Source organism: Bombus fervidus, chromosome 11 (genome assembly GCF_041682495.2).
Source record: "Bombus fervidus isolate BK054 chromosome 11, iyBomFerv1, whole genome shotgun sequence".
NCBI lineage: Eukaryota > Metazoa > Arthropoda > Insecta > Hymenoptera > Apidae > Bombus > Bombus fervidus.
Window position 1 is genome coordinate 12,060,216 of NC_091527.1, and position 11,649 is coordinate 12,071,864.

General features: G+C 31.6%; 5 protein-coding genes across 11 annotated transcripts; 3 read left to right on the forward strand and 2 right to left on the reverse strand.

The window, feature by feature from the left end:
- The first annotated feature begins 214 nt into the window (after positions 1-214).
- On the forward strand, positions 215-1,270 carry Mrpl17 (mitochondrial ribosomal protein L17). Its single transcript, XM_072012284.1, has 3 exons — positions 215-691; positions 756-966; positions 1,050-1,270. Exons 1-3 carry the CDS (start codon positions 494-496, stop codon positions 1,181-1,183), a joined length of 543 nt encoding a protein of 180 aa, XP_071868385.1. The 5' UTR covers positions 215-493; the 3' UTR covers positions 1,184-1,270.
- Positions 1,179-3,432, reverse strand: Bckdha (Branched chain keto acid dehydrogenase E1 subunit alpha). The gene is given in 9 exon segments (XM_072012257.1): positions 1,179-1,321; positions 1,323-1,391; positions 1,493-1,756; positions 1,849-2,052; positions 2,137-2,281; positions 2,438-2,599; positions 2,674-2,869; positions 2,953-3,162; positions 3,235-3,432. Coding segments are annotated over 9 exon segments (1,347 nt in total). The 5' UTR covers positions 3,298-3,432; the 3' UTR covers positions 1,179-1,287.
- Positions 3,433-3,497: 65 nt separating this feature from the next.
- LOC139991879 (dnaJ homolog subfamily C member 17) lies at positions 3,498-5,654 on the forward strand. The gene has a single exon (XM_072012278.1). It carries the CDS (start codon positions 4,398-4,400, stop codon positions 5,268-5,270), a length of 873 nt encoding a protein of 290 aa, XP_071868379.1. The 5' UTR covers positions 3,498-4,397; the 3' UTR covers positions 5,271-5,654.
- Serrs (Seryl-tRNA synthetase) lies at positions 5,434-7,667 on the reverse strand. 2 transcript variants are annotated; one of them, XM_072012249.1, is made up of 6 exons: positions 7,491-7,667; positions 6,930-7,375; positions 6,566-6,850; positions 6,271-6,492; positions 5,939-6,195; positions 5,434-5,828 (listed from the first exon to the last, which is right to left on the reverse strand). In XM_072012249.1, exons 2-6 carry the CDS (start codon positions 7,188-7,190, stop codon positions 5,564-5,566), a joined length of 1,290 nt encoding a protein of 429 aa, XP_071868350.1. In that variant the 5' UTR covers positions 7,191-7,375; positions 7,491-7,667; the 3' UTR covers positions 5,434-5,563. The 2 variants fall into 2 exon arrangements, with proteins under 2 accessions (XP_071868350.1, XP_071868349.1); XM_072012248.1 differs by having other exon boundaries at positions 6,930-7,667.
- Positions 7,668-7,806: 139 nt separating this feature from the next.
- On the forward strand, positions 7,807-11,231 carry LOC139991873 (SAP30-binding protein). 6 transcript variants are annotated; one of them, XM_072012267.1, is made up of 3 exons: positions 7,807-7,831; positions 9,104-10,234; positions 10,358-11,231. In XM_072012267.1, exons 2-3 carry the CDS (start codon positions 9,284-9,286, stop codon positions 10,433-10,435), a joined length of 1,029 nt encoding a protein of 342 aa, XP_071868368.1. In that variant the 5' UTR covers positions 7,807-7,831; positions 9,104-9,283; the 3' UTR covers positions 10,436-11,231. The 6 variants fall into 6 exon arrangements, with proteins under 6 accessions (XP_071868368.1, XP_071868367.1, XP_071868369.1 ...); XM_072012266.1 differs by lacking the exon at positions 7,807-7,831 and adding an exon at positions 7,840-7,976; XM_072012268.1 differs by lacking the exon at positions 7,807-7,831 and adding an exon at positions 8,438-8,559.
- Positions 11,232-11,649: the final 418 nt, after the last annotated feature.

Genomic DNA, 11,649 nt, shown 5'->3' on the forward strand with positions numbered 1-11,649 from the left:
ATTTAAATATTGTAATAAAATTTGTTCATCATTAAATTCTTTTATTAAAAACTTATTGCGCTATATAACTATATATATATAATTTTTCAGGTTTGCCTTTTCCACTGTTATAGTGATACGATATCTATTATATAATACTATTATACGATAATATTGAAATCATTAAATTGATAAAACTAAAAATTTAATAATGTAAGGCAATATTAAAATTCAACAGGACGGTCGGTGATAAATATTGGTCAATTTTAAGTTGATTTCAACACGTCCTTTCATAAAATAAAATTTAATTAAAATCTGTATAGTATGATAGACTAAAACAAAAACACGACGTGATGTAAAGATCACAAAGAGTATTCCTTGATATTAAAATAAGAAATTTCATAAGATTAACTACAAAAAAAAGTGTATAATAGCCTTTATAGCAACGAACAATACATTAATTTAAAAACATTACGGATAAATAGTAAACTACCATCCAATATAAATAATAAAAATGAATCAGGCGAAGATTGATAAGTTAGTTTCTAGGTTAAGGTACAATGTTAGATCAGAACCACGCAAATTAAAGAATGTAGATGGTCCAGAAGGAAGAATCCGAAAAATTAAAAAGACACTAACTGCTGTAATTAAATATGAAAGGATTGAGTTAAATTATGCAAGGGCAGATGAGACAAGAGGTTATGTTGAACGAGTGAGTATCATGTAAACTGTTCTCGATGCGCGTTATCTTTCATAATATTTTGTCTCTATTATAGTTAATATCAGAAGCCTTACGTCATGGTCCTCAACATACAGAAACAATGGAATTAGCAAAGTTCTGGATAATAGAAAAACAACTTATCCATAAACTTTTTAAGGTTCTTGTACCAAGATATCAAAACTATACAACTTCATATACAAAACTTCATAATGCACCATATATATATCCAGGCTATGCATATAAAAGGGCTGTTTTAGAACTGAAAGGTGTGTTTTATAACAAATTTTATTCATTTACAAATTTAAAGAAAGCCACAACTGAAATTAATTAATATTAATTGTAATTATAGGGAATGTATATCCCGTTATAGAACAATCCAACCCAAATCAATATAATTTACTTCACAATATATTACTGGACGCAGCTAGAAAAGAGTACAGAATGGAAAAGTATAAAGAAATAGCTGCTAACTTGAATGTTTAGAGTGTATGTAAATGTTTTATTATTAAACGATATAAAAAATATGCAATATCAATATAAATTAGTAAATACCATTGATTTAGCCTACTATTATCATTTTGTTGAATTTATTTATTATATTGATTATTGTTGTTATTATCATTCAAAAAGGTGCAATGGATAATGTTTGTGAAATTCCATAACATGTTCCTCCATAGAATGCATTTGTTTACTGAAATTAAAAAAATGTATTAGTAATCAAAGAAATTTTTAAAATTCGTTTATAAAATATTTTGAAGGACAATATTATTAATTTAATGTTTTCAAACAAACCTAATGTGCTTTGGCATTGTGTGATATACGTCCGTGAATAATTCTTTCCAGCATGGTTTAAGTTCCTTTTCTGCTTGCGCAAAGGCAAGTAAAACAGAATTTTTTATGCGTTTCTTTAATTCTTTATCTTGTTGCTCACACCACAAACCGATCGATTCCAGATAATTATGATACCTGGTTATTGGTGTATAATGATTCCAATGCTCTATTTCATCACTTGATCGATATGCAGTACTATCATCGGAAGTACTGTGATGGCCGATTCTGAAATATATGTCAAGAAAAAGGGAAACTATGTAACATACAATATTTTAAAAAATTAATATGTACAGAAAAAGAATAATGCTTTTGTATACCGATAAGTCATAGCTTCAATTAAAACAGGTTTCCCTTTTTTAATGCATAATTCGCGAGCAGCTTTTGTTGCATAATACATAGCAAGAACATCATTACCATCTACACGGATTGTTGATATTCCATATGCTGGTCCTCTTGCTGCAATCCCATCACCTTTAAACTGTTCTTGAGCAGGAGTTGAAATTGCATAACCATTATTACGACTAGAAACAGATGATATGACAGTTTTTTAAATATACGTTTAATGCACCTTCATATTTTTGCATATAATAGACAGTTAACTTTACCATATAAAAATGATTGGACACTCCAAAGTTGCAGCAAAATTAAAGGCTGCATGAGCATCACCTTCGCTAGCAGCTCCTTCACCAAAGTAACAAATTACACATGCATTCTTTTTAAACAGTTTAAGTGCGTATGCTGCACCTACAGCTAAAAATGATTAGAATTGCAGTATTAGAATAATTAGAATTATATCCTAGTAATAACTCTATATATATATATATGTCTCATATCATGATGAGACACTTATGTTGTGAATTTTAAAGAAATTATTGCATAGCTTGAAACAGTAAGAAACAACAATACCTTGAGGTAATTGTGTTGTTAAAGGAGATGAAATAGTAACAAAGTTCAATTTTTTTGATCCATAGTGAACAGGCATTTGCTTTCCCTTTGAAATATCTTTGTAGTTACCATAACATTGATTCATAAAGTCTATGATAGAGTGTCCACGCCATAACAAGACACCTATAAAATTATTTTATAATAAATGATATATAATTCTAATTATTAATTAAATATATCACTATTTTATTCTATACCTGTTTCTCGATATTGAGCATATATAATGTCCTCCAATGTAATAGCAGCTGCAGAACCAATTTGAGTAGCCTCTTCCCCTGTATTGGTCATGTAAAATGATATACGTCCTTGTCGTTGAGATTCGTATAGGATTTTGTCCATTATACTCAGAGTAATCATTTTATCATATATCCTAATCATAGTATTCTGATCTAACTTAAATGAGAGAAGAAAACCATATCATTGAGAAATTAAAAAGAAGGAATTATTTGCATGTAACATTAATAAACATTAGTTACCTTGAGATCCTCTGGTAATTGTACATGTTTATGTGATAAATTTAAAATTCTAAATGTTGGTAAAGGATTGTAACATTGCTTGTCAATAAACTTTAATTCATTAGTAAAAATAGTTTGTATCCCTAAAAAAGAAGGGTCTTTTATATCAATGACGGAACCAATTTTAGCATTAGTAGTTTTATTGGTAGAGTACTGTTGTATCCATTGTATCTAAATTCATGGAACAGGAAAGATTAAACTTAATTTAATTTTTGTACTACTTCTAATGTCTTCTATACTTACCTGCTGTAATGCATTTTTAAAATATATTCGTTTCCCGTATTTGAAAAAAACCTTTTTAATCATTGCTATACGAACAATTATATTTGACAATATTCAAGTCTTTGTCACGGTGGTTACTGGTAGTACTGATTATCTTGTTTTCATTTTAAAATTTATGTAACAGTGTTGTGTACAAAGTACACGTGTGCGCATGGATAGCGAGGAAGGGGAAAGAGAGACACTAGTGCTTCATATGCACTAAATTACTAGTATCAGAAAGGAAATTTCTTTTTGTCCCAATTATTAGGTTGTCTTTCGCTATCTGCACGTAGCTGCTTTATCTAATGTTTATACACACATGAAACCTAATCTGTCAAATGTTGTAGTCTTTACCTTCAGTCGTCTTCTAGCTGTCGTAGAATACATTTCGTTTGTATTTAAGTCTTAAAGCACAAAAGAAAAAGCATATCCGACTTGTAACTCTGTATTGTTTTAAAAAAGGCAACAGTGATATCGCAACTGGGATTTATATCGTGTAAGGGAGTAGTACTACAAGTGTTCAGACAGTTCGTAGTTGGTTTAGGAGGTTTTGGAACTGGTAATTTTAATCTGGAAGATGAAAAATGCAGCGGTCGCCCATCCATTATGTATACGAAGAAAGTGATATATAATACCACAAACGAGAAATAGGTTCTGATAACATGGTTCTTGTATGTGCTAGCATGCAACTAAACAGGGTAGATCTCTAACTTTAAGCTTAAATATGTAGGTTCTTGTATATGCTAAATTGTAAACAAATAGGGCAGATCCCTAATTTTAAGGGTTCTTGTATATGCTAACTTATAACTCTACATCCTAACGTTTTCCTCAGCACTTGGCCGCATGGTGCAGCACCTGTAGCGTAAAACAATTAGAATTACGGGCTCAGTACTCTTATTTTTTACGATATAACAACTCCCGATATTAAAAGCAATTACCCCTCTACTGGAGTTTCCAGACCTATATATACGATCGTAGTTTCGTTAATGCTTTCAGTTTTCAAGAATTTATCCAAATTTCCATCCAAATTTGTTTAGAAGACCGTCTTTGGAAAAGCTCTCTTTGGATATTGTAGTGAGATCACGTCGCTCGTGCGCATCGAGCCTACACAGTGTCTAATATATAAACATATATAAAAACAGAAGATGGATCTGTATGAATTAATCGGTATAGAAAGAACAGCTTCTGTTCAAGAAATTAAGAAAGCATATCGTAAGAAGGCTCTGTGTTGCCATCCTGACAAAAATCCAGATAATCCAAAAGCAGCTGAATTATTTCTTGAATTATCACGAGCCTTAGAGATTCTTATTGACACATCTGCTCGGGCAGCTTATGACAAAGTTATTAATGCTAAGTATCAACAAAAATTACGTGCTAAAGAATTTGATTTAAAACGCAAAAAGTTTAAAGAAGATTTGGAAGCACGGGAATTTGCTGAAAAGTCTTTGAATACAGATAATGAGAAATTACAGGCTGAGATAGAGCGATTGCGAAAAGAAGGATTAAAGCAAGTACAGGAAGAAATAGAACGTATGAATAGAAAGTTTGAAAAACAATCAAAAGTAGTTTACAAGGAATCACAAACTAACAGTGATTCTTATAAATTAAAAGTGAAATGGAAGTCTCGTAAAAATCAGACCAGCAATGGCGGATATGACTATAATACGTTACATAGAATTTTCTCAAAGTATGGGAAAATAATTGCTCTTGTTATTTCGTCCACAAGAGAAGGTAGAGCATTAGTAGAGTATCAAAAAAGAAGCGATGCTGAAATGGCTCTAAATTATGAAATTGGTTTAGCTCAATATCCACTTAAACTTGAAAAGTTATGGGACAAAGAGGAAAAATCAAACATTGCCACAGAAACTGCTTACAATGATGGTAATTCTGTGAAGCACATGGTAAATCAAAGTATGTTTGATATTGAACAATTTGAACAGTCTGTATTGAATGATTTAAGAAGAGCTGAAGAAAGGAAAAGATCTATAAGAAAACAGGACACAATGGAAAGCACTTGATTAAATATTTTTATGTTGATTATATTTATTATGCAAATTGTTACAACTTGCACCTGAATAGCAAAATTATATTATAGACACATGGAATATGGACTGAAAGATATTGAAGCGTATTGTACATATCTATATCGTTAAAATAAGTAATAAAATTTATACACAAAAATTTTACAGATATTCTAATACATTTGTGGGAAATTTATTTGTAAATTGTAACAAATAATTATTCTATTTTATAAGCATATTGGATTTGAGACTCATAGCATTTAGACTGTAACTAAATTTATTGTAATTATTTAAGTACAGATGACATCCTTTCGTTCCTTTTGCTTTTTTTGTTTCTTTACTTCTGTTTCATCGATAGGTGCTGGTTTAACAAACGGAATTTCATACTCGTATTCTATTGGCATAAACTGTGCAAGAACCTTTGGTACTTTAACAGAAGTATCTGTTTGATGTACTTCCAAAATTGCACATATGACGCGAGTAACCGCACACATGGTTGCATTTAACATATGAACGTAATCTGTATTAGCATTCATCTTCTTGGTTTGACCATATCTAAAACACATCGATAGGATACTTCACTTACAGAAAATGCGATAATAACAATAATAATAATAAAATAAAATATGTTGTAGTATTCAAGTTTATTATGTTTTGCTTATTACCTGACCAGTAAACGTCTTGCTTGATAATCTAAGCAGTTGCTACATGAGACGAGTTCGCGAAAAGCGCTTGATCCCGGAAACCATGCTTCTAAGTCTAGTTTTTTTGAAGCAGCATTATTCAATGCACCAGATACTATATTTACTATACGATAAGGAATCTCCAAAGATTTATAAAATTCTTCCGCATTTGAAATCATTTCTTCCATCATTTGCCAAGATTTATCATCATATGGTGATGTTAAACAGAATTGCTCTACCTATCATCCATGTATATCTAATATGTAAATTCATATTATGTTCCATATAATAAATGAAACTAAAGCTATAATTACTTTTTCGAATTGATGAACCCTAAAAATGCCTCTAGTATCACGTCCATGAGATCCAACTTCTTGCCTAAAACATGTAGATAGTCCTGCATACTTAATTGGTAAATTATTTTCAGGAATCCATTCGTTTCTATGAAACGCAGCTATCGGTTGCTCAGATGTAGCAATCAAATATTTTTCTTCAATTTCTTTATCGTCATTGCGTTCACTACCCTTACCAATTACCTAAATGAATAAAATTTTAATCAAGATCAAGTTGATATTTATGCATTTGTACGTATAATTATTAATTCTATACCTTGTACAATTCTTCATCAAATTGAGACAATTGTGCTACTTCTTGCATAACATCCTTACGCATAAAGAATGGCGTGTAAAGTGGTTTGTAACCTTTTACATGTAACTGCCTGAGAGCTAATTGAATTAATGCATGCTGCAGAAAAACTGCTGGTCCTGTTAAAAAATAACCACGCCCCCCTGAGACATTAGTGCCACGTTCTCCATCTATACCATCTATCATGTATATTAAATCAACATGAGAATATTTCTTTTTCTGTGTACAATCTCCACAAGTTCTCTCAACCTAAAAATAAAAGCAGTAATGTTTTGTATCCATAGTTTTGTATCGACACGTAGAAGATTTGTCGCATTAAATTACATACTTTATTTTCCTCTTCATCATTGCTAATTGGTACAGACTCATGCAATATGTTTCCTATTTCTTTGAGTGCGCGATTTCTTTCCAATTCGGTTAAGACTAAATCTTTATCATTTGTACGAATAGCATCGTCGATGGAACCACGAACAGTTTTGATCTGTGCAACTGTTAACGATTTCAGGTTATTAGGCAATAAATTTTCCAGGTTTTCAAGAATATCCTTTGAGACAGTGTCATCGCCGTCCACTGCTTCCTTTTTTTTCATTTTCTCTCCTATCTCTTTGCTGCATACATTTTTTAATTTATTTAAGTTATCAGCTCTGTGTCGCAGCTGACGCCAAATTTTATCCTTTTCGATCACCGTGTCGACTAAATTTACATCTTTAAAACGTTTCCTTTGATTTTCTCGCACTTTATCTGGATCAAATCCTTTATCTTTTCGAAACAGATCTAAATCCAATACCATGATTAGTAGCGGTGAAATTATAGAACGTCTTTTGAATTTCTATTTAATTACACGTGGAATATCTATATGTCAGCAAGGAGACGAGATCCTCCAACTCACCACCGATCACTACATTTATACTATAATCGTGGTTTACACCGCTTACTTGAGAACTGCCACCGGTAGATGTACTGGAACGTCTGGAACTGTTACTTGCATTCGATACTGGTTATGTACGCACGCATATGATCACATAGAGGCATTCAAATAAAGTGTAATGAGTACCAAACTTAGATATGTAAATAATCTTTCATAGTATGCCTCAAATTATATTTTGTGTAAGAATTTACCGTCTAATAGTTTGCCTTTCTTGCCGCCTGAATCTAAAATTTTGATAATTTTTAATTACACCAAACAACTTTATTACATTTTAGTGAAAAGACAAAAATATCTATATATAAGTGAGTATCTATGTTAGTGTAATATAGAAGTATAGAAGTGTGAGAATAACTTTGTTGAATAGCAATAAATAATAAGCTTACATCAATGTATAACATTTACTGCTCTTTGAACATTTACCAAATTCAGCAATAAACTACAAAAATGGTATATGAGCGTTTTTTATTCTGATACAATAAATGATAGATATAAAGGAATAAAATTGTTACTGTGTCAATCGAAAAAAAGGACAATATAGCATCAACTAATCTTGATCGATATTTTTCATAATCACAAGATGTACTTAATAGCTAATATTTTATTATTAAATTTTTATTATTTATTTTATTATTTTATTATTTTATTATTTTTATTAATTATCGGTTTAAAGAAAAGTGATTCATTTGAAATCACTGAAAATACGAAAGATCTAAGCGAATTGTGAGTTGGCACTGTGCACGACTGTAATAAAAGTTGGCAATGATAACTTAACTTTATAATGTGTATTTTATTAAAGGAAGGAAAAAAAAAGGGAAACCTTTATAATATAAGAGAATAATATATAATATAATATAATATAATATAATATAAGAGAAAATAAGTATTTAGCTAGTAGCTAACAGAGATCACAATTATGTTTGTTTCAAGTTTTCTTCAGCCATTTGTTGAGAATACGTATACATATTTTATTAATTTTGCGCATGCGCACTAACGAAATACATAAAAAAGGTTGAAGTTAGAATACAAGATGGTATGCATTGGTAATGTTCAAGTTTTTTCATCAAGAAAACATTAATTAGTAGAAAAATAAGACGTCGTAAGTTTAGCGTAATGAGTGGAAAATCAGGTATAGTGTAAGCAGAAAAATTGTGGATTCAAATAGTCAGGTTGGTTGTGGCTATCGCACGAAATTTAGATCTTTAATGACATAACCTGATGCGCTTGTCAGTTTATTGGTGGATCTAAAATACGAGGTGTATTTTTTATAAAGCACAACAATAACTTATAAACAGTACCGATAAAACTATTTGAGTTTAGCATGTTTTGTATCACATGACAAGCACGTTTGCGTGTACAAAACATTGGTGTTACTTTCTCACTTCCTCCTCTACCTCGTCCGCCTCTGCCTCCTTCTCCACTTCCTCTTCTTCCGTTCCCTCTCGCCGTGTTTTTATTATCCTTTCTTTAGTGAAACTATCTACCATGAGTAGATAAGGAATTACAATCTATTACTGACTCAAAAATATAATTTGATGATTGGGTAATAAATTATATGTTTGAAATTTTTGTTTCAGATCTGATATAGTAACAAACATTCCAACGAAATATCAGGGCATAGTTAATGTTGATATATAAGGCATATTTACATACATAAATGCCCTACAACTAAAAGGCGTACAGCTCTACGCTATACCGGTGAGTTCCAACACAAAATATTGCTTGGTAGTACGGCGGACACTCAAAGCCAACTAACCATGTCTGTACAAAGTGTTGCTCTGGCATCTCTCACGGCCACCTATACCGACTCGGAGGGCGAAGACGGGGTGGAAGACGACCTTCAGGAGAATTCGAACACTCCCCAGGGGGCCGCCCCGCATAATGCCCAAGTCGGTCAGCCCCAGGCTTTCACCAGTCCCAAATCTGGCACATCAGCCTCAAATAGTCCCGTTGTTGCACCCAACGTCGGTGGCAAGTCTAGTAACGATTTGTCGAACGCGCCCACCTTAGTAACAGATGTAACATCTAAGGTGCAAAGATTGGTTTCATACTTTGATGATACAATAGTCTCCGATGACGAGGGAGTGGTACAAACACAAATCGATGGACAGCCTTTTGAAAATGGAAGGCCCTCCTCGATTATGGAATGCTCTCCCTCTTGTCAAGGAGAACAGTTAGTTTCAGATAGCGAGGTGGATCCCTATGGCGTTGTTATACCACCAGAGCCATCAGGACAGTGTCCTGTGGAACTACAGGAAAAGATAACAAAACTTTTTAGGAAAATGGAGACCGGCGGTTTGGATATGAACAAAGTTATACAACAAAGGAAGGATTTTAGAAATCCATCCATTTATGAAAAACTCGTTCAATTTTGTAGCATCAATGAATTGGGTACTAATTATCCTCCTGATAGATTCGATCCATTTAAGTGGGGTAAAGATTCGTATTACGAGGAGCTCGCCAAAGTTCAAAAGGCAAAAATGGATAAACTCGAAAAGGCTAGGAAAGAGAAAACAAAAATTGAAATTGTTTCTGGTACAGCTAAGCGACCCAATAGTTCTAATACAATAGAAGATGATGCTAAAAAAAGAAAAAGTAAATGGGATCAAGTTGCAACTGGAGCTACTGCCTCGATAAAGCCAACTGTGCTGTTATCTCAACCAACTCTTACCACTTTAACATCATCTGCAACTGGCACCAAAGCAACGGTAATATCAGCTTTTGGATCTTTACCAAAGAAAAGACTGTAACATACCCTGTAAATCATTTGTAAATATTACGTTTTTCGAAAAAGCAACAGTTCACCCTTCATTTAATGTTGTTCCATATAGAAAAGGAAATCGCAGTGGATTTCGCATAAATGTGAATATAATATAGCTCGCATAACATGCGATCATATATTCATATAGCCATACATGTTATCCATAAGATTGATTTATCAAATTTAATTGTTGATTTTGTTGAACATACCGAATCAACCTTTCATTTTATACATAATGGGATAAACTGTTTTGAAAGTATATCCTTAGTATGACTTCTGTCAGAATGATTATCCACAAGGATGCATCAAGTTGACAGCTTTCAATCATATCTACAGAAAATTATGCAAGAGAAGGAGAGAAGAAACAGTATAAACTAAGAAAGATTTCTTAGAAAAGGAAGAATTTGAAATTAATGAAATGAGAAATAAGGTATTGATCGACAGTTATATTGAGTTTTTTTTTGTGCTTTCTTTCTCTATAATATATTTTTAATTTAAGATAAATTTTGATATTTATGTATACTTTTTTCGTGACATTATTTTCCACGTTAATAGTGTCTTACTTAGTAGACTAAAAGAAAGGTATATAGGAGATATAAATAAAGGTAATAGGAGAAAAACAGATACAACGATAACGTTTATTATGAAGGAAATTTCCTTTTCTTTTTGTGAATATATTTATAACATTTAGGTATTTTTATTTTATTAATCGACGAATACCAAAATACTATGTAAAATATGTACATTATAACATGTGTTGCCATTATAACGAAAAATTTAGAAACCAATTGAATCTTTCTGAATTAAAGTTATAGTGAAAAAATTATTATTTGTAAAGATAATTGTAACGAACAAGTTCATCCAAATAATTTCAACTAGAATTAGAATTGACTTAGTTTCTTGTAAATCGAAATAAATGGTTATAATGATACTTTTATAAAAAAGATTTGTATGTTTAGTGTCCTGTGCCCGAGTAAAGTAACACAATGAAAGTTATATGCAGTCAATTCCTTTTCATGGTTGTTAAGTAGGTCGGATCAGATGTTAAATTATATGTATATATAATATGTGAATACGTGTATCCATAGTCCGAATGTTTGTATATGCAAATTGACCGAGATGCATAAAGATAATAGATATTAGAAGATAATCAGATATAGATAAAATATAATTAAATTCCATTTTATTTCAAACCTTACTGAAACGCGTATGCACACAATACGAGTATTGGATACAAGCGTGGTAATTTGATGCTGTATTTTACGAGCTATCTATGTACATATGTTTTTCACTAATTGTCTATCCGTTCGACCATAATTGCAGTATAATTTTGGATAAAGCATTGATAAATCATTGAAACTT